General features: G+C 50.8%; 1 protein-coding gene across 1 annotated transcript in view; it reads right to left on the bottom strand.

Annotated features, from left to right (window-relative positions):
* LOC140195741 (WD repeat-containing protein 97-like) overlaps positions 1-23403 on the bottom strand; it is a 150176-nt gene that overhangs the window by 42060 nt on the left and 84713 nt on the right. Inside the window, exons 18-19 of the mRNA XM_072254446.1 lie at positions 22544-22741; positions 12950-13071 (exon numbers count right to left, since the gene is read on the bottom strand). Of these exons, the coding sequence (XP_072110547.1) occupies positions 12950-13071; positions 22544-22741 (320 nt within the window). The remainder of the gene's footprint in view (positions 1-12949; positions 13072-22543; positions 22742-23403) is intronic.

Here is a 23403-nt window from a genome sequence, read left to right as displayed (position 1 = left end):
ACACTCCACACCTCATACCCACACTGACACACTCCTCTCCACAGTCCATCACCACCCGCTTCATCCCCCATTCACTGTCACTGTACACTGACACTCCACACCTCATACCCACACTGACATACTCCTCTCCACAGTCCCTCACCACCCACTTCATCCCCCCAATCACTGTCACTGTACACTGACACTCCACACCTCATACCCACACTGACACACTCCTCTCCACAGTCCCTCACCACCCCCTTCATCCCCCCATTCACTGTCACTTTACACTGACACTCCACACCTCATACCTACACTGACACACTCCTCTCCACAGTCCCTCACCACCCCGTTCATCCCCCCATTCACTGACACTCCAAACCTCATACCCACACTGACACACTCCTCTCCACAGTCCCTCACCACCCCCTTCATCCCCCATTCACTTTCACTGTACACTGACACTCCACACCTCATACCCACACTGACACACTCCTCTCCACAGTCCCTCACCACCCCCTTCATCCCCCCATTCACTGTCACTGTACACTGACACTCCACACCTCATACCCACACTGACATACTCCTCTCCACAGTCCCTCACCACCCACTTCATCCCCCCAATCACTGTCACTGTACACTGACACTCCACACCTCATACCCACACTGACACACTCCTCTCCACAGTCCCTCACCACCCCCTTCATCCCCCCATTCACTGTCACTTTACACTGACACTCCACACCTCATACCCACACTGACACATTCCTCTCCACAGTCCCTCACAACCCCCCTCATCCCCCATTCACTGTCACTTCACACTGACACTCCACACCTCATACCCACACTGACACACTCTTCTCCACAGTCCCTCACCACCCCCTTCATCCCCCCATTCACTGTCACTTTACACTGACACTCCACACCTCATACCCACACTGACACACTCCGCTCCACAGTCCCTCACCACCCCCTTCATCCCCCATTCACTGTCACTTCACACTGACACTCCACACCTCATACCCACACTGACACACTCCTCTCCACAGTCCCTCACCACCCCCTTCATCCCCCATTCACTTTCACTGTACACTGACACTCCACACCTCATACCCACTCTGACACACTCCTCTCCACAGTCCATCACCACCCGCTTCATCCCCCCATTCACTGACACTCCACACCTCATACCCACACTGACACACTCCTCTCCACAGCCCCTCACCACCCCCTTCATCCCCCCATTCACTGACACTCCACACCTCATACCCACACTGACACACTCCTCTCCACAGACCCTCCCCACCCCCTTCATCCCTCCATTCACTGTCACTTCACATTGACACTCCACACCTCATACCCACACTGACACACTCCTCTCCACAGTCCCTCACCATCCCCTTCATCACTCCATTCACTGTCACTGTACACTGACACTCACACCTCATACCCACACTGACACAGTCCCCTCCACAGTCCCTCTCCACCCCCTTCATCCCCATTCACTGTCACTGTACACTGACACTCCACACCTCATACCCACACTGACACACTCCTCTCCACAGTCCCTCACCACCCCCTTCATCCCCCCCATTCACTGTCACTTCACACTGACACTCCACACCTCATACCTACACTGACACACTCCTCTCCACAGTCCCTCTCCACCCCATTCATCCCCATTCACTGTCACTGTATACTGACACTCCACACCTCATACCGACACTGACACACTCCTCTCCACAGTCCCTCACCACCCCTTACATCCCCCATTCACTGTCACTGTACACTGACACTCCACACCTCATACCCACACTGACACACTCCTCTCCACGGTCCCTCACCACCCCCTTCATCCCTCATTCATTGTCACTGTACACTGACACTCCACACCTCATACCCACACTGACACACTCCCCTCCACAGTCCCTCACCACCGCCTTCATCCCCCATTCACTGTCACTGTACACTGACACTCCACACCTCATACCCACACTGACACACTCCTCTCCACAGTCCATCACCACCCACTTCATCCCCCCAATCACTGTCACTGTACACTGACACTCCACACCTCATACCCACACTGACACACTCCTCTCCACAGTCCCTCACCACCCCGTTCATCCCCCCATTCACTGACACTCCAAACCTCATACCCACACTGACACACTCCTCTCCACAGTCCCTCACCACCCCCTTCATCCCCCATTCACTTTCACTGTACACTGACACTCCACACCTCATACCCACTCTGACACACTCCTCTCCACAGTCCATCACCACCCGCTTCATCCCCCCATTCACTGACACTCCACACCTCATACCCACACTGACACACTCCTCTCCACAGCCCCTCACCACCCCCTTCATCCCCCCATTCACTGACACTCCACACCTCATACCCACACTGACACACTCTTCTCCACAGTCCCTCACCACCCCCTTCATCCCCCCATTCACTGTCACTTTACACTGACACTCCACACCTCATACCCACTCTGACACACTCCTCTCCACAGTCCCTCACCACCCCCTTCATCCCCCATTCACTGTCACTTCACACTGACACTCCACACCTCATACCCACACTGACACACTCCTCTCCACAGTCCCTCACCACCCCCTTCATCCCCCATTCACTTTCACTGTACACTGACACTCCACACCTCATACCCACACTGACACACTCCTCTCCACAGTCCATCACCACCCGCTTCATCCCCCCATTCACTGACACTCCACATCTCATACCCACACTGACACACTCCTCTCCACAGCCCCTCACCACCCCCTTCATCCCCCCATTCACTGACACTCCACACCTCATACCCACACTGACACACTCCTCTCCACAGACCCTCCCCACCCCCTTCATCCCTCCATTCACTGTCACTTCACATTGACACTCCACACCTCATACCCACACTGACACACTCCTCTCCACAGTCCCTCACCACCCCCTTCATCCCCCCATTCACTGTCACTGTACACTGACACTCACACCTCATACCCACACTGACACAGTCCCCTCCACAGTCCCTCACCACCCCCTTCATCCCCCCCATTCACTGTCACTTCACACTGACACTCCACACCTCATACCTACACTGACACACTCCTCTCCACAGTCCCTCTCCACCCCCTTCATCCCCATTCACTGTCACTGTATACTGACACTCCACACCTCATACCGACACTGACACACTCCTCTCCACAGTCCCTCACCACCCCTTACATCCCCCATTCACTGTCACTGTACACTGACACTCCACACCTCATACCCACACTGACACACTCCTCTCCACGGTCCCTCACCACCCCCTTCATCCCTCATTCATTGTCACTGTACACTGACACTCCACACCTCATACCCACACTGACACACTCCCCTCCACAGTCCCTCACCACCGCCTTCATCCCCCATTCACTGTCATTTCACACTGACACTCCACACCTCATACCCACACTGACACACTCCCCTCCACAGTCCCTCACCACCGCCTTCATCCCCCATTCACTGTCATTTCACACTGACACTCCACACCTCATACCCACACTGACACACTCCTCTCCACAGTCCATCACCACCCGCTTCATCCCCCATTCACTGTCACTGTACACTGACACTCCACACCTCATACCCACACTGACATACTCCTCTCCACAGTCCCTCACCACCCACTTCATCCCCCCAATCACTGTCACTGTACACTGACACTCCACACCTCATACCCACACTGACACACTCCTCTCCACAGTCCCTCACCACCCCCTTCATCCCCCCATTCACTGTCACTTTACACTGACACTCCACACCTCATACCCACACTGACACACTCCTCTCCACAGTCCCTCACCACCCCGTTCATCCCCCCATTCACTGACACTCCAAACCTCATACCCACACTGACACACTCCTCTCCACAGTCGCTCACCACCCCGTTCATCCCCCCATTCACTGTCACTTCACACCTCATACCCACACTGACACACTCCTCTCCACAGCCCCTCAACACCCACTTCATCCCCCCATTCACTGACACTCCACACCTCATACCCACACTGACACACTCCCCTCCACAGTCCCTCACCACCCCCTTCATCCCCCATTCACTGTCATTTCACACTGACACTCCACACCTCATACCCACACTGACACACTCCTCTCCACAGTCCATCACCACCCGCTTCATCCCCCATTCACTGTCACTGTACACTGACACTCCACACCTCATACCCACACTGACATACTCCTCTCCACAGTCCCTCACCACCCACTTCATCCCCCCAATCACTGTCACTGTACACTGACACTCCACACCTCATACCCACACTGACACACTCCTCTCCACAGTCCCTCACCACCCCCTTCATCCCCCCATTCACTGTCACTTTACACTGACACTCCACACCTCATACCCACACTGACACATTCCTCTCCACAGTCCCTCACCACCCCCCTCATCCCCCATTCACTGTCACTTCACACTGACACTCCACACCTCATACCCACACTGACACACTCCTCTCCACAGTCCGTCACCACCCCCTTCATCCCCCATTCACTTTCACTGTACACTGACACTCCACACCTCATACCCACTCTGACACACTCCTCTCCAGAGTCCATCACCACCCGCTTCATCCCCCCATTCACTGACACTCCACACCTCATACCCACACTGACACACTCCTCTCCACAGCCCCTCACCACCCCCTTCATCCCCCCATTCACTGACACTCCACACCTCATACCCACACTGACACACTCCTCTCCACAGACCCTCCCCACCCCCTTCATCCCTCCATTCACTGTCACTTCACATTGACACTCCACACCTCATACCCACACTGACACACTCCTCTCCACAGTCCCTCACCATCCCCTTCATCACTCCATTCACTGTCACTGTATACTGACACTCCACACCTCATACCGACACTGACACACTCCTCTCCACAGTCCCTCACCACCCCTTACATCCCCCATTCACTGTCACTGTACACTGACACTCCACACCTCATACCCACACTGACACACTCCTCTCCACAGTCCATCACCACCCACTTCATCCCCCCAATCACTGTCACTGTACACTGACACTCCACACCTCATACCCACACTGACACACTCCTCTCCAGTCCCTCACCACCCCGTTCATCCCCCCATTCACTGACACTCCAAACCTCATACCCACACTGACACACTCCTCTCCACAGTCCCTCACCACCCCCTTCATCCCCCATTCACTTTCACTGTACACTGACACTCCACACCTCATACCCACACTGACACACTCCTCTCCACAGTCCCTCACCACCCCCTTCATCCCCCCATTCACTGTCACTGTACACTGACACTCCGCACCTCATACCCACACTGACACACTCCTCTCCACAGTCCCTCACCACCCCCTTCATCACTCCATTCACTGTCACTGTACACTGACACTCCACACCTCATACCCACACTGACACACTCCTCTCCACAGTCCCTCACCACCCCGTTCATCCCCCATTGACTGTCACTTTACACTGACACTCCACACCTCATACCCACACTGACACACACCTCTCCACAGTCCATCACCACCTCCTTCATCCCCCATTCACTGTCACTTTACACTGACACTCCACACCTCATACCCACACTGACACACTCCTCCCCACAGTCCCTCTCCACCCCCTTCATCCCCATTCACTGTCACTTTACACTGACACTCCACACCTCATACCTACACTGACACACTCCTCTCCACAGTCGCTCACCACCCCGTTCATCCCCCCATTCACTGTCACTTCACACCTCATACCCACACTGACACACTCCTCTCCACAGCCCCTCAACACCCACTTCATCCCCCCATTCACTGACACTCCACACCTCATACCCACACTGACACACTCCCCTCCACAGTCCCTCACCACCCCCTTCATCCCCCATTCACTGTCATTTCACACTGACACTCCACACCTCATACCCACACTGACACACTCCTCTCCACAGTCCATCACCACCCGCTTCATCCCCCATTCACTGTCACTGTACACTGACACTCCACACCTCATACCCACACTGACATACTCCTCTCCACAGTCCCTCACCACCCACTTCATCCCCCCAATCACTGTCACTGTACACTGACACTCCACACTTCATACCCACACTGACACACTCCTCTCCACAGTCCCTCACCACCCCCTTCATCCCCCCATTCACTGTCACTTTACACTGACACTCCACACCTCATACCCACACTGACACATTCCTCTCCACAGTCCCTCACCACCCCCCTCATCCCCCATTCACTGTCACTTCACACTGACACTCCACACCTCATACCCACACTGACACACTCTTCTCCACAGTCCCTCACCACCCCCTTCATCCCCCCATTCACTGTTACTTTACACTGACACTCCACACCTCATACCCACACTGACACACTCCGCTCCACAGTCCCTCACCACCCCCTTCATCCCCCATTCACTTTCACTGTACACTGACACTCCACACCTCATACCCACTCTGACACACTCCTCTCCACAGTCCATCACCACCCGCTTCATCCCCCCATTCACTGACACTCCACACCTCATACCCACACTGACACACTCCTCTCCACAGCCCCTCACCACCCCCTTCATCCCCCCATTCACTGACACTCCACACCTCATACCCACACTGACACACTCCTCTCCACAGACCCTCCCCACCCCCTTCATCCCTCCATTCACTGTCACTTCACATTGACACTCCACACCTCATACCCACACTGACACACTCCTCTCCACAGTCCCTCACCATCCCCTTCATCACTCCATTCACTGTCACTGTATACTGACACTCCACACCTCATACCGACACTGACACACTCCTCTCCACAGTCCCTCACCACCCCTTACATCCCCCATTCACTGTCACTGTACACTGACACTCCACACCTCATACCCACACTGACACACTCCTCTCCACGGTCCCTCACCACCCCCTTCATCCCTCATTCATTGTCACTGTACACTGACACTCCACACCTCATACCCACACTGACACACTCCCCTCCACAGTCCCTCACCACCGCCTTCATCCCCCATTCACTGTCACTGTACACTGACACTCCACACCTCATACCCACACTGACACACTCCTCTCCACAGTCCATCACCACCCACTTCATCCCCCCAATCACTGTCACTGTACACTGACACTCCACACCTCATACCCACACTGACACACTCCTCTCCACAGTCCCTCACCACCCCGTTCATCCCCCCATTCACTGACACTCCAAACCTCATACCCACACTGACACACTCCTCTCCACAGTCCCTCACCACCCCCTTCATCCCCCATTCACTTTCACTGTACACTGACACTCCACACCTCATACCCACTCTGACACACTCCTCTCCACAGTCCATCACCACCCGCTTCATCCCCCCATTCACTGACACTCCACACCTCATACCCACACTGACACACTCCTCTCCACAGCCCCTCACCACCCCCTTCATCCCCCCATTCACTGACACTCCACACCTCATACCCACACTGACACACTCTTCTCCACAGTCCCTCACCACCCCCTTCATCCCCCCATTCACTGTCACTTTACACTGACACTCCACACCTCATACCCACTCTGACACACTCCTCTCCACAGTCCCTCACCACCCCCTTCATCCCCCATTCACTGTCACTTCACACTGACACTCCACACCTCATACCCACACTGACACACTCCTCTCCACAGTCCCTCACCACCCCCTTCATCCCCCATTCACTTTCACTGTACACTGACACTCCACACCTCATACCCACACTGACACACTCCTCTCCACAGTCCATCACCACCCGCTTCATCCCCCCATTCACTGACACTCCACACCTCATACCCACACTGACACACTCCTCTCCACAGCCCCTCACCACCCCCTTCATCCCCCCATTCACTGACACTCCACACCTCATACCCACACTGACACACTCCTCTCCACAGACCCTCCCCACCCCCTTCATCCCTCCATTCACTGTCACTTCACATTGACACTCCACACCTCATACCCACACTGACACACTCCTCTCCACAGTCCCTCTCCACCCCCTTCATCCCCATTCACTGTCACTGTATACTGACACTCCACACCTCATACCGACACTGACACACTCCTCTCCACAGTCCCTCACCACCCCTTACATCCCCCATTCACTGTCACTGTACACTGACACTCCACACCTCATACCCACACTGACACACTCCTCTCCACGGTCCCTCACCACCCCCTTCATCCCTCATTCATTGTCACTGTACACTGACACTCCACACCTCATACCCACACTGACACACTCCCCTCCACAGTCCCTCACCACCGCCTTCATCCCCCATTCACTGTCATTTCACACTGACACTCCACACCTCATACCCACACTGACACACTCCCCTCCACAGTCCCTCACCACCGCCTTCATCCCCCATTCACTGTCATTTCACACTGACACTCCACACCTCATACCCACACTGACACACTCCTCTCCACAGTCCATCACCACCCGCTTCATCCCCCATTCACTGTCACTTCACCACTGACACTCCACACCTCATACCCACACTGACATACTCCTCTCCACAGTCCCTCACCACCCACTTCATCCCCCCAATCACTTTCACTGTACACTGACACTCCACACCTCATACCCACACTGACACACTCCTCTCCACAGTCCCTCACCACCCCCTTCATCCCCCCATTCACTGTCACTTTACACTGACACTCCACACCTCATACCCACACTGACACACTCCTCTCCACAGTCCCTCACCACCCCGTTCATCCCCCCATTCACTGACACTCCAAACCTCATACCCACACTGACACACTCCTCTCCACAGTCCCTCACCACCCCCTTCATCCCCCATTCACTTTCACTGTACACTGACACTCCACACCTCATACCCACACTGACACACTCCTCTCCACAGTCCCTCACCACCCCCTTCATCCCCCCATTCACTGTCACTGTACACTGACACTCCGCACCTCATACCCACACTGACACACTCCCCTCCACAGTCCCTCTCCACCCCCTTCATCCCCATTCACTGTCACTGTACACTGACACTCCACACCTCATATCCACACTGACACACTCCTCTCCACAGTCCCTCACCACCCACTTCATCCCCCCAATCACTGTCACTGTACACTGACACTCCACACCTCATACCCACACTGACACACTCCTCTCCACAGTCCCTCACCACCCCCTTCATCCCCCCCATTCACTGTCACTTCACACTGACACTCCACACCTCATACCTACACTGACACACTCCTCTCCACAGTCCCTCTCTACCCCCTTCATCCCCATTCACTGTCACTGTATACTGACACTCCACACCTCATACCGACACTGACACACTCCTCTCCACAGTCCCTCACCACCCCTTACATCCCCCATTCACTGTCACTGTACACTGACACTCCACACCTCATACCCACACTGACACACTCCTCTCCACGGTCCCTCACCACCCCCTTCATCCCTCATTCATTGTCACTGTACACTGACACTCCGCACCTCATACCCACACTGACACACTCCCCTCCACAGTCCCTCTCCACCCCCTTCATCCCCATTCACTGTCACTGTACACTGACACTCCACACCTCATATCCACACTGACACACTCCTCTCCACAGTCCCTCACCACCCACTTCATCCCCCCAATCACTGTCACTGTACACTGACACTCCACACCTCATACCCACACTGACACACTCCTCTCCACAGTCCCTCACCACCCCCTTCATCCCCCCCATTCACTGTCACTTCACACTGACACTCCACACCTCATACCTACACTGACACACTCCTCTCCACAGTCCCTCTCCACCCCCTTCATCCCCATTCACTGTCACTGTATACTGACACTCCACACCTCATACCGACACTGACACACTCCTCTCCACAGTCCCTCACCACCCCTTACATCCCCCATTCACTGTCACTGTACACTGACACTCCACACCTCATACCCACACTGACACACTCCTCTCCACGGTCCCTCACCACCCCCTTCATCCCTCATTCATTGTCACTGTACACTGACACTCCACACCTCATACCCACACTGACACACTCCCCTCCACAGTCCCTCACCACCGCCTTCATCCCCCATTCACTGTCATTTCACACTGACACTCCACACCTCATACCCACACTGACACACTCCCCTCCACAGTCCCTCACCACCGCCTTCATCCCCCATTCACTGTCATTTCACACTGACACTCCACACCTCATACCCACACTGACACACTCCTCTCCACAGTCCATCACCACCCGCTTCATCCCCCATTCACTGTCACTGTACACTGACACTCCACACCTCATACCCACACTGACATACTCCTCTCCACAGTCCCTCACCACCCACTTCATCCCCCCAATCACTGTCACTGTACACTGACACTCCACACCTCATACCCACACTGACACACTCCTCTCCACAGTCCCTCACCACCCCCTTCATCCCCCCATTCACTGTCACTTTACACTGACACTCCACACCTCATACCCACACTGACACACTCCTCTCCACAGTCCCTCACCACCCCGTTCATCCCCCCATTCACTGACACTCCAAACCTCATACCCACACTGACACACTCCTCTCCACAGTCCCTCACCACCCCCTTCATCCCCCATTCACTTTCACTGTACACTGACACTCCACACCTCATACCCACACTGACACACTCCTCTCCACAGTCCCTCACCACCCCCTTCATCCCCCCATTCACTGTCACTGTACACTGACACTCCGCACCTCATACCCACACTGACACACTCCCCTCCACAGTCCCTCTCCACCCCCTTCATCCCCATTCACTGTCACTGTACACTGACATTCCACACCTCATATCCACACTGACACACTCCTCTCCACAGTCCCTCACCACCCACTTCATCCCCCCAATCACTGTCACTGTACACTGACACTCCACACCTCATACCCACACTGACACACTCCTCTCCACGGTCCCTCACCACCCCCTTCATCCCCCCCATTCACTGTCACTTTACACTGACACTCCACACCTCATACCCACACTGACACACTCCTCTCCACAGTCCCTCACCACCCCCTTCATCCCCCCATTCACTGTCACTTTACACTGACACTCCACACCTCATACCCACACTGACACACTCCCCTCCACAGTCCCTCACCACCCGCTTCATCCCCCATTCACTGTCACTGTACACTGACACTCCACACCACATACCCGCACTGACATACTCCTCTCCAGTTCCTCACCACCCACTTCATCCCCCATTCACTGTCACTTCACACTGACACTCCACACCTCATACCCACACTGACACACTCCTCTCCACAGTCCCTCAACACCCCCTTCATCACCCATTCACTGTCACTTCACACTGACACTCCACACCTCATACCCACACTGACACACACCTCTCCACAGTCCATCACCACCCCCTTCATCCCCCATTCACTGTCACTTTACACTGACACTCCACACCTCATACCCACACTGACACACTCCTCTCCACAGTCCCTCTCCACCCCCTTCATCCCCATTCACTGTCACTTTACACTGACACTCCACACCTCATACCCACACTGACACACTCCTCTCCACAGTCCCTCACCACCCCCTTCATCCCCCCCCATTCACTGTCACTTCACACTGACACTCCACACCTCATACCCACACTGACACACTCCTCTCCACAGTCCATCACCACCCCCTCCATCCCCCATTCACTGTCACTTTACACTGACACTCCACACCTCATATCGACAATGACACACTCCTCTCCCCAGTCCCTCACCACCCCCTTCATCCCCCCATTCACTGTCACTTCACACTGACACTCCACACCTCATTCCCACAGTGACACAGTTATCTCCACAGTCCCTCACCACCCCCTTCATCCCTCCATTCACTGTCACTTCACACTGACACTCCACACCTCATACCCACACTGACACACTCCTCTCCACAGTCCCTCACCACCCCCATCATCCCCCATTCACTGTCACTTCACACTGACACTCCACACCTCATACCCACACTGACACACTCCTCTCCACAGTCCGTCACCACCCCCTTCATCCTCCCCATTCACTGACACTCCACATCTCAGAGCCACACTGACAGTCACTGGTTTGCTGTGTTTTCATTTGCCCTGCTGCTGCCTCGAAGAGTTTCTCTTGCCAAGTACCACTTTGTCACTTTCTGTCAGTTACCTTATGTACAGATACTCCTGCACCTGGTGACGTTTTATGTACATCCAGTCAGTCGATGTTTATGAGCTAACTACATGTATATACGGCCACACTCAGACAGTTACTTGTACACTGTTTTATAAAATTCTTTCAGATTTATACTTATTGTGTTTGTATGCTGCATTACATCCGGAGTCAACATTATTTTGTGCTGCAGTACCCTCATGAACCGGAGAATCTTGAATCTTGAACACTAGTATCATATCTAACTCTACCATCACCCAGTTCCAGGCAGCCAGCACAGTTTGTATAAAATAAAAATGCCCTGGGCATCTCCTCTACACTCTGCCCCTCTCGTTTTAAATGCATGTCCACTAGTCTGTGCTGTTTCTGGTCTGCGAAGAAAGTTCTGACTCGTTTGCCTCTGGCTCATATAATTTTATCTCTATCTGGTCTCCAGAGAAAACACAAATTTGTCCAACCTCTCCTGATAGCACAAACTCTTTAATCCAGGCAGCATCCTGGTGAATTTCTCCTGAACCCTCCCCAAAACCCCCCACATCTACTCTGTTAAGGGGCAACCAGAATGACACACAATATTCCAAACTGCGGCCATACAGAAGAGTTTCACACAGTTTTAACTCTGACCGAGAGTTTCTGCACACAACTGCGGCCAGATGGAAGAGTGAGTGAGAATCACTAACCTGAGAATGACGTCACTCTGCAAGAACTGGACCATTAACTCCACGAAGAACTCCTGGGAGTGAGTTGCCTGCTGCTTCAGTGCCCCCAGAGCTGCACGGATAAATTCCCGCTGTTCACGGATCTGATTACACAGGTACAGAGAACATTGTTACTACCAACCCCACAGGAACCTCTGCTGAGACAAGCCTTACTGGAATAGAAACACTGGTTCACACCCTGAGATGAGGTGTGGGAGTCGCCCACACATAACACTCATGCACCCTGGAGATGTGAGACGGGAGAGGCTGGAATCCAGAGCAAAGAACGAGCTGGAGGAATTGACTGCAGGATCTGACGTGGGATCACAGATTCAATCATTGACAGCTGCTGACCTCTGGTAGACAATGACATTCACCAGCTGAATGATCGTCATACTCATGGTGATTCTTCCTACACTATCACAGTCCTACATTTCAATAGCAATGAACCAGCCATTCTGTGATGGTATTTCTGATTCATACCAGCCTCTTCCAAATCCCATTCACCTTTCCATCACAGTCACCATCTCTGTCTTCGTCACATCTATCGTCTCCATCACCCCCTCCATCTCCATCATTCCCATCTCCCCCCTACATCTCCGTCACCCCCTTCATCTGTCTCCCCTCTCCGTCTCCATCTCCGTCACCCGTTTCCCCCTCTGTCTCCGTCATTCCCATCTCCCCCGTCTCTGTCACCCCCTCCATTTCTGTCTCCCCTCTCCTTCTCCATCACCCCCTCTATCTCCATCATCCCTGTTTCCCCCTCCATCTCCGTCACCCCCTCCGTCTCCATCACCCCCTGACCCCATCTCCCTTCTCCCCTCTCCCCTCTCCATCACCATCGCCCCCTCTGTCTCGATCAACCCACCCATCTCTGTCACATCCACCATCTGTCTCCCACTCCATCACCCCACCATCTCCGTCACCCCCACCATCTCTATTACCCCCTCCATCTCTGTCACCCCAATTGTCACCCTCTCTCTCCTGTCATCCCCATCGTCTCCATCTCTCCCTCCGTCTCTGACACCCCCATCACTTCAGTCTTCCCTCTCCATTACCCTCACCATCTCCGTCATCCCACCCATCTCTGTCACCCCCTAAATTTCCGTCATTAGTCTCTATCTCAAATTTTTGTCTGCTCCTCAGTCTCCGTCACCTATCTCCACTTCCACCTCCATCTGTCTCTACCTTCGTCACCCGTCTCCATCACCCCCTCTACACACAGAGCCTATAAAAAGTATTCATGACACCCCACCCCTTGGAAGTTTCATGTTTTATTGTTTTACAACATTAAATCACAGTGGATTTAATTTGGCTTTTTGACACTGATCAACAGAAAAGATTTAAAGTGATAACAAATTTCTACAAATTGCTCTAAATTGATTACAATTATTAAACATAAAATAACTGATTGCATAATTACTCACCCTTCAAGTCAGTATTTAGTAGATGAACCTTTGGCAACAATTACAGTCTGTGTGGATAGGTCTCTATCAGCTTTGCACATCTGGACACTGCAATTTTCCCCATTCTTCTTTACAAAACTGCTCAAGCTCTGTCAGATTGCATGGGGATCATGAGTGAACAGCCCTTTTCAAGTCCAGCCCCAATTTCTCAATCAGATTGAGGTATGGACTCTGACTTGGCCACTCCAGAACATTAACTCTGTTGTTTTTAAGCCATTCCTATTTAGTTTTGGCTTTAAGCTTGAGGTCATTGTCTTGCTGAAAAACAAATCTCCCAAGTCACAGTTCTCTTGCAGACTGCATCAGATTTTCCTCCAGGATTTCCCTGTATTTTGCTGCATTCATTTTACCCTCTACCTTCACAAGTCTTCCAGAGCCTGCTGCAGTGAAGCATCCCCACAGCATGATGTGACCACCACCATGCTTCATGACAGGGGTGGTGTGTTTTTGATGATGTGCAGTGTTTGGCTTAACATCAAACATAGCATTTAGTCTGGTGGCCAAAAAGTTCAATTTTGATTTCATCTGATCATAGAACCTTCTTCCAGCTGACTTCAGAGTCTCCCGTTTGGTTTCTTGCAAACTCTAGCCGAGATTTCATGTAAGTTTTTTCAAGTGGCTTTCTCTTTGCCACTCTCCCATAAGCTGTGACTGGTGAAGTTGTTGTATGCACAGTCTCTCCCATCTCAGCCACTGAAGCTTGTAACTCCTCCAGAGTTGTCTTAGGTCTCTTGGTGGCCTCACTCACAAGTCTCCTTTTCTTGCACGATCACTCAGTTTTTGAGGACAGCCTACTCTAGGCAGATTTACAGCTGTGCCATATTCTTCCCATTTCCTGATGATAGAGTTAACTTTACTCCAAGGGATATTCAGTTACTTGGTAGTTTTCTTGTATCCATCTCCTGACTTGTGCTTTTCAATAACCTTTTCATGGAGTTGCTTGGAGTGTTCTTTTGTCTTCATGGTGTAGTTTTTGCCAGGATACTGACTCACCAGCAGTTGGACCTTCCAGATACAGGTGTATTTTTACTACAATCAATTGAAACACTTTGACTGCACATGGTGATCTCCATTTAACTAATTATGTGACTTCTAAAACCAATCGGCTGCACCAGTGATGATTTGGTGTGTCATTATTAAAGGGGGTGAATACTTATGCAATCAATTATTTTGTGTTTTATATTTGTAATTAATTTAGATCACTTTGTAGAAATCTGTTTTCACTTTGACACAAAAGAGTCTTTTTCTGTTGATCAGTGTCAAAAAAGTCAAATTAAATCCACTGTGATTCTATGTTGTAAAACAATAAAATAAAAACTTTCGGGGGGGGGGAATACTTTTTATAGGCACCGTATATCACCCAACTCTGACACCCCGTCTGTCTCCATCATCCCTCCACTTATGTCTCCATCCATCTCCATCAGCTCCCTCCATCTCCGTCTCTGTCACCCCATCCCCCTCCACTGCTGTCACCCCCTCCATCTCCAGCTCCGTTACCCCTTCCATCTCTGTTACCCTTTCGGTCTCCTTCACCCCTCTGTCCCCATCTCTCCTTCATCTCCACCAACCCCACTGTCCCCACCACTCCCTCCCTCTGCCTCCACCTTTCACCTCCACCCCCGTCACCCCTTCTGACTCTGTCTCTGTCACCCATCTCCATCTCCTCCTCTGTCTAATTCTCCAATCTCCGTCTCTGTCTCCATCACCTCTCAGTCTCCATCACATCACTACATCTGTCTCCGTCACCCATAAGACACAACTCCATAAGACATAGGAGCAAAATTAGGCCATTCAGCCCATTGAGTCTGCTCCGTCATTCCATCATGGCTGATCCCGGATCCCACTCAACCCCATACACCTGCCCTCTCGCCATATCCTTTGATGCCCTGACCAACCAGGAAACGATCAACTTCCGCCTTAAATATACTCAGGGACTCGGCCTCCACCGCAATGTGTGATACAGCATTCCACAGATGCACTACTCTCCAGCTAAAAAAATTCCTCCTTTCCTCTGTTCTAAGAGGTCGACCCTCAAATTTGAGTCTGTGCCCTCTAGTTCTGGATACAGTACCACCACCATAGGAAACATTCTCTCCACATCAACCCTGTCTAGTCCTTTCAACATTTGGTAGATTTCAATGAGATCCCCATGCATTTTTCTAAATTCTAGTGAATACAGGCCCAAAGCTGCCAAATGCTCCTCATATGTTAACCCCTTCATTCCCGGAATTATCCTCATGAACCTCCTCTGGACTCTCTCCAATGACAACATTTATGGTACATAGTTCCCTGAAGGTGGAATCTCATGTGGATAGGGTGGTAAAGAAAGCTTTTGGTATGCTGGCCTTTATAAATCAGAGCATTGAGTATAGGAGTTGGGATGTAATGTTGAAATTGTACAAGGCATTGGTAAGGCCAAATTTGGAGTATTATGTACAGTTCTTGTCACCGAATTATAGGAAAGATATCAACAAAATAGAGAGAGTACAGAAAAGATTTGCTGGAATGTTACCTGGGTTTCATCTCCCAAGTTACAGAGAAAGGTTGAACAAGTTGGGTCTTTATTCTTTGGAGCGTAGAAGGTCGAGGGGGGACTTGATAGAGGTATTTAAAATTATGAGGGGGATAGATAGAGTTGATGTGGATAGGCTTTTTCCATTGAGAGTGGGGGAGGTTCAAACAAGAGGACATGAGTTGAGAGTTAGGGGGCAAAAGTTTAGGGGTAACATGAGGGGGAACTTCTTTACTCAGAGAGTGGTAGCTGTGTGGAACGAGCTTCCAGCAGAAGTGGTTGAGGCAGGTTCGATGTTGTCATTTAAAGTTAAATTGGACAGCTATATGGACAGGAAAGGAATGGAGGGTTATGGGCTGAGCGCAGGTTGGTGGGACTAGGTGAGAGTAAGAGTTCGCCACGGACTAGAAGGGCCAAAATGGCCTGTTTCCATGCTGTAATTGTTATATGGCTATATCCTTTCTGCGATATGGGGCCCAAAACTGTTGACAATATTCCCAACGTGCCTTATAAAGGCTCAGCACTATCTCCTAGCTTTTATATCCTATTCCCCTTAAAATAAATGCCAACATTACATTTGCCATCACCACAGACTCAACCTGTAAATTAACCTTCTGGGAGTCTTACACAAGGACTCCTAAGTCCCTCTGCATCTCTGATGTTTGAACCTTTTCCCCAATTAGATAATAGTCCCACACTATTGTTCCTTTTACTAAAATGCATTATCATATATTTCCCAACACTATATTCCATCTGCTACTTTTTTTTTTACCCATTCTTCCAACTTCTCTAAATCCTACTGCAATCACATTGCTTCCTCAGCACTACTTACCCCTCCACCTATCCTCATATCATCTACAAACTTTGCCATAAAGCCATCAATTCCATTATCTAAATCATTGACAAACAATGTGAAAAGTAGCGGTTCCAATCTCCATCTCCACCTTCTGCCTCTGTCTCCATTACGATCACCGATCTCCGTCTCCCGCCCCCATCTCCGTCATGTCACCGCATCCATCCCAATCTCCATCACCCATCTCCTTCTTCATCACTCATTTCCGTCTCCCCCTCCGTCTCCATCACCGTCTCCCCCTCCGTCTCCGTCATGTCACTGTATCCATCTGTCTCCATTGCCATCATCTCCTCCATCACTGTCGCCCCCTCACCCTCTGTCTCCATCTCCTCAATCTATTTCTGTCACCCCTCCATCACTGCCACTCTTTCCTTCTTTGTCACTCATCTCTGCCTTCCACTCTGTCTATGTCTCCAGTCTCCATCTCCATCACATTCTAACCCTCCCCCATGTCACCCCCTCCATCTCTGTCACCCTCAACCCCTCCATAGAAACATAGAAAACCTACAGCACAATACAGGTCCTTCAGCCCACAACGGTGTGCTGAACATGTTCTTACCTTAGAAATTACCTACGGTTACCCATAGCCCTCTATTTTTCTAAGCTCCATGTACCTATCCAGGAGTCTCTTAAAAGACCCTATCATATCTGCCTCCACCACAGTCACTGGCAGCCCATTCCATGCACTCACCACTTTTTGCATAAAAAAACTTACCCCTGACATCTCCTTTGTACCTACTTCCAAGCACCTTAAACCTGTGCTCTCTCGTGTTAGCCATTTCAGCCCTGGGAAAAAGCCTCTGACTATCCACACGATTAATGCCTCTTATCATCTTATCCACCTCTATCAGGTCACCTCTCATCCTCCGTCACTCCAAGGGGAAAAGGCCAAGTTCACTCAACCTATTCTCATAAGGCATGCTCCCCAATCCAGGTAACATCCTTGTAAATCTCCTCTGCACCCTTTCAATGGCTTCCACATCCTTCCTAGAGTGAGGCGACCAGAACTGAGCACAGTACTCCAACTGGGGTCTGACCAGGGTCCTATATAGCTGTAACATTACCTCTCGGCTCCTAAATTCAATCCCACAATTGATGAAGGCCAATGTACCGTATGCCTTCTTAATCACAGAGTCAACCTGCGTAGCAGCTTTGAATGTCCTATGGACTCAGACCCCAAGATCCCTCTGATCCTCCACACTGCCAAGAGTCTTACCATTAATACTATATTCTGCCATCATATTTGACCTACCAAAATGAACCACCTCACACTTATCTGGGTTCAACTCCATCTGCCACTTCTCAGCCCAGTTTTGCATCCTATCAATGTCCCACTGTAACCTCTGACAGCCCTCCACACTATCTACAACACCCCCAACCTTTGTGTCATCAGCAAATTTGCTAACCCATCCCTCCAGTTCTTCATCCAGGTCATTTATAAAAATCATGAAGAGTAGGGGTCCCAGAACAGATCCCTGAGGCACACCACTGGTCACCGACCTCCATGCAGAATATGACCCATCTACAACCACTCTTTGCCTTCTGTGGGCGAGCCAGTTCTGGATCCACAAAGCAATGTCCCCTTGGATCCCATGCCTCCTTACTTTCTCAATAAGCCTTGCATGGGGTACCTTATCAAATGTCTACATGCCAATGCAAATATGTGTATATGACTGAGAGTGCAGGTCGATGGGACTAGGCAGATAGAGTCACAGTCATAGAAAACACAGTACAAACTGCCCTGCAGCCCATCTCGTCAGTGCCAAACCATTTAAACTGCCTGGTTCCATCAACCTGCACCCAGACCACGGCCGTCGACACCCCTACCAGCTATGTACCTGTCCAAACATCTCTTAAACATTGCAATCGAAATCATACCCACCACTTGCACTGTCAGCTTGTTCCACACTCTCACCACCCTCTGGGTAAAGACATCTTCCCTCACGTTCCTCATAAACGTTTTATCTTTCACCGTTAAGCTATGATCCCTAGATAAAGACATTCTCCCTCACGTTCCTCATAAACGTTTCATCTTTCACCCTTAAGCTATGATCCCCAGATGTAGTCTCACTCAGCCTCAGTGGAAAAAGCCTGATTGCATTTATCTCATCTACACCCCTCATAACTTTGTATACCCTATCAAATATCTCTTCAATCTTCTAAATTCTCAGGAATAAAGTTATAACCCATTCAATTTTTCCTTATAACTCAGGTCCTCCACACCTAGTGACATTTTTGTAAATTTTCTCTGTACCCTTTCAACCTTGTTTCCATCCTTCCTGTAGGTAGGTGACCAAAACTACACACAATATTCCAAACTGAGCCTCACCAACGTCTTATACAACTTCAACATAACATCCCAAACCCTGTACTGACTACTTTGATCAATGAAAGCCAATGTACTGATCTTCCCCTCCATCTCTGTCACCATCACCATCTCTTTCTCCCACCCGTTTCCTCCTCAGTCTCTATCTCCATATCCCCGTCACCCCCTGTTATGTACCCCTAGGGTTCATATTTTCTGTGGACCATCACTTTAAAATGTCAGGAGAATGAGACTGACTTTTGGACACTGTTTGAGCTGTTACAGAGAGAGAGGGACGAAACCTGCCTTGAGATGGTGTTTATACAAACTCTAAAGCGTGTTTACACTTACACAAGGACGCTGCCTGCTTGTGAGTTCTTACAGAGAGAGAGCAATGAGCAGCTCGTGAGTCGACATGGTGCCGAGGGCAGTGTTATTTGATGGACGGCTGGTGTCCAGCATGCTGAGATAAATACAAGGTTGTTAGACAGACACACATGGTTTGGACACTGGATGAGATTTGTGCGCCCACAGAAAGGTGAGTTTTAGAGGATCGATCAGCAGAATCGATCAGTGGCTCTCGCAGTGTGGAAAAGGTGTGACCGGTGGGAAGTTATTAGTGTCCAACCCTTGTCTGGGTTGATAACTTTACCCCACAGAAGACGGTCTCCTTTTTGTGGTCACATTTGGTGACTTTAAAGGAAGAGAAGAGGGGAGAGGAAGGTTTAAAAACAAAAGAAACCTAGTGACAAAGAGATCACTGTTTGGACTCTCTCTCTAAGTAGCCCGTAAGGGTGAGTTTGATTCCATTCCAATATGAAGGTGTGACTGTCACGTAGTTAACCCACAGGAGTGGGGTCTCTGGTGAGGGGAAAACCTTTGTGAATACCACGTGTGTGTTACCCTTTGTCTGGGTGTGGTAGTTCACTGAAGAAAGGCACCCCTGTGGCAAATCACTGTTGGAGTTATTTCGTATGTCGTGGAACTGGATAAGTGGCTATCACAGTTGTGTGTTTGGGGTAACCATGTGGAATCTACCGGTGTGTCTACCCTTGCCTGGGTGGTGGTTCCCTTGAAGAGGGTCTCCTTTGTGATAAACTACTGTTGGCGATAATCTATACGTGGATTCTGTTGGAGTATCCTCTGGCCACCACTTTGGGATGTCCCGTAGCTGAATTTGGGTGTAGTACTGTGGTAAACCATATATATATATATATATATGTATGTTGTAACTGGGTTAACTGTCTGGACACGCCCCTCTGCTGACTGCCCCTGTGACTCCTCCCACAGACCCCTGAATAAAGGTGATTTCGCCTTGCTCCTCCCCCTCAGTCAAGGGGCAGACACTCAGCATGGAGGTCACATTTTACTGCAAATAAAAGCCTTTCAGTATTTACCCTACTTCAGTCTTTTGGAATTATTGAAGGTGCTTCAGGTACCACTTGTGTTGAAAGGATATTCACTGAAGATCACTGTCAGTGATACTTTGTGTGTGGAGTGGAACAACTTCGGAGATAGAACCTACAGCCCTTGTTACCCGGTATTGCTGTTGTGGAATCTGTGGAATATCGACATAATTGCCTTCTCACATCATTCACCTTTGGATTACAAATATCTCCCATTAATTAACCTGAGCATTGAACTGAACTATCTTACATTCCATCATAAGACAGTATCCAAATACCACCACCACCCCCCCACCTCCAAGCTTGAAGAAGTTTGGGTTCTATATTTACACACCTGTACATGCCAAAGTTCTGCTAACCTGGTTGATTTACCTGGTTTTACATAGTCACTAATAAAAATAGTTTTAGATAACAGCAATACCAGACTCGAGGTGGTTTTCCATTTCTGCTGGTTCTTTAATTCGTTACGGGGTACGTAACACCCCCTCCATCTCCGACTCCCCCTTCATCACCCCCTCTGTCTGTCACTCTCAACCCCTCCACCTCCATCTCTGATTCACTCTCTGTCACCTCCTCCGTCTCTGTCACCCTCAACCCCTCTGCCTGCGGATCCTTCTCCCCCTCCAGCTCTATCTCCCCCTCAGTTTCCGTCACCACCTGCCCCTCCGTCTCCCCATTTCATAGTCCCTTCCATCATTCTCTCCATAATCCCTTCTATCTCCATTGCCCTCTCGCCTTCCATCAACCCCACTCTCTACCCTTCCCTCTCCCCCTCCATTTGTTCCTGTACATGCTCCTGCCCCCAGCTCTTAACTGCAACACTCTGCTTCCCCAAGTTCCCCACGTTGGAGTCAATTCTACGTCCCTTCCAACCTCAGTCATGGAATCGTTTACAGAAAGAGGTCATTCCAGCCCCTCAGGTGTGAATGACACACCTTGTGCCCTGAGCACCTCTGATGTGGAGGTTGTGAGATCCTACACACTGCCCCCCACCCCCCAAAGTTGCTCATTCGAGTGTGGGTTTGGGTTTGTACCTCTGCTTGTGGGGGGTTGGGCCCACTGAGGACGGTCATGAGAGTTTCACGAGCCAAGCGAGAGACCGCGGCTGGCTGCGACGGCAGCAGCACCACCAGAACGTTGGTGACCTCCTCCTTCACCTCGTACTCGGCCGTCCGCAGCAGGTCAATGAGCATCAGCACAAACCCCTCGTCCGTCAGGTCTGGCAGAAACGTCTGCCGGGTACAGGGAAACAAACCAGCAAGCAGCTGAGTTTATTGCAATACATAACACAGAATAAAGTCGAATAAACTCTTCTTGGGCTTCCAGGTGTCAGTTATAACTGACATACTAAAGCCCGAAAGCACATACCTCCAGCCTCCAGGGCAGCTTCTATCCCACTGTTATAAGATTACTGAATGGCTCCCTGTTGATCCCACAATCTACCTCGTTATGACATTGCACCTTATTGTCTGCCTGCACTGTAATTGTAACACTTTATACTGCATTCTGCTTTTGGTTTACCTTGTTCTACCTCATTTCACTGCTGTGTTGAAATAATCCGCCTGGACCACATGCAACACAAAGTTTTTCATTGTACCGTGGTACATCTGACAATACTAAATCAATTACCAGTTTACAGGGAAAGTGCAGTGAGGGCAGACAATAAGGTGCAGGGGCCACAGTGAGGTAGATTGGGAGATCATCAGTTCATCCTTATTGTCAGAAAGAGTGGGAGACACGGGGCTGGAGTGGTGCAGGGATAGGCTAGTAACAGGCCAGTTAGTTTAAATTCTAAACGCAAGGGATTCTACAGATGTTGGAAATCCAGAGCAACACACACAAAATGGTGGAGGAACTCAGCAGGTCAGGCAGCACCTATGGAGAGGAATAAACA

Source organism: Mobula birostris, chromosome 3 (assembly GCF_030028105.1).
Source record: "Mobula birostris isolate sMobBir1 chromosome 3, sMobBir1.hap1, whole genome shotgun sequence".
Taxonomy (NCBI): domain Eukaryota; kingdom Metazoa; phylum Chordata; class Chondrichthyes; order Myliobatiformes; family Myliobatidae; genus Mobula; species Mobula birostris.
Note: the sequence above shows the minus strand (reverse complement) of the source record. Positions and strands in the feature narration are given on the sequence as shown.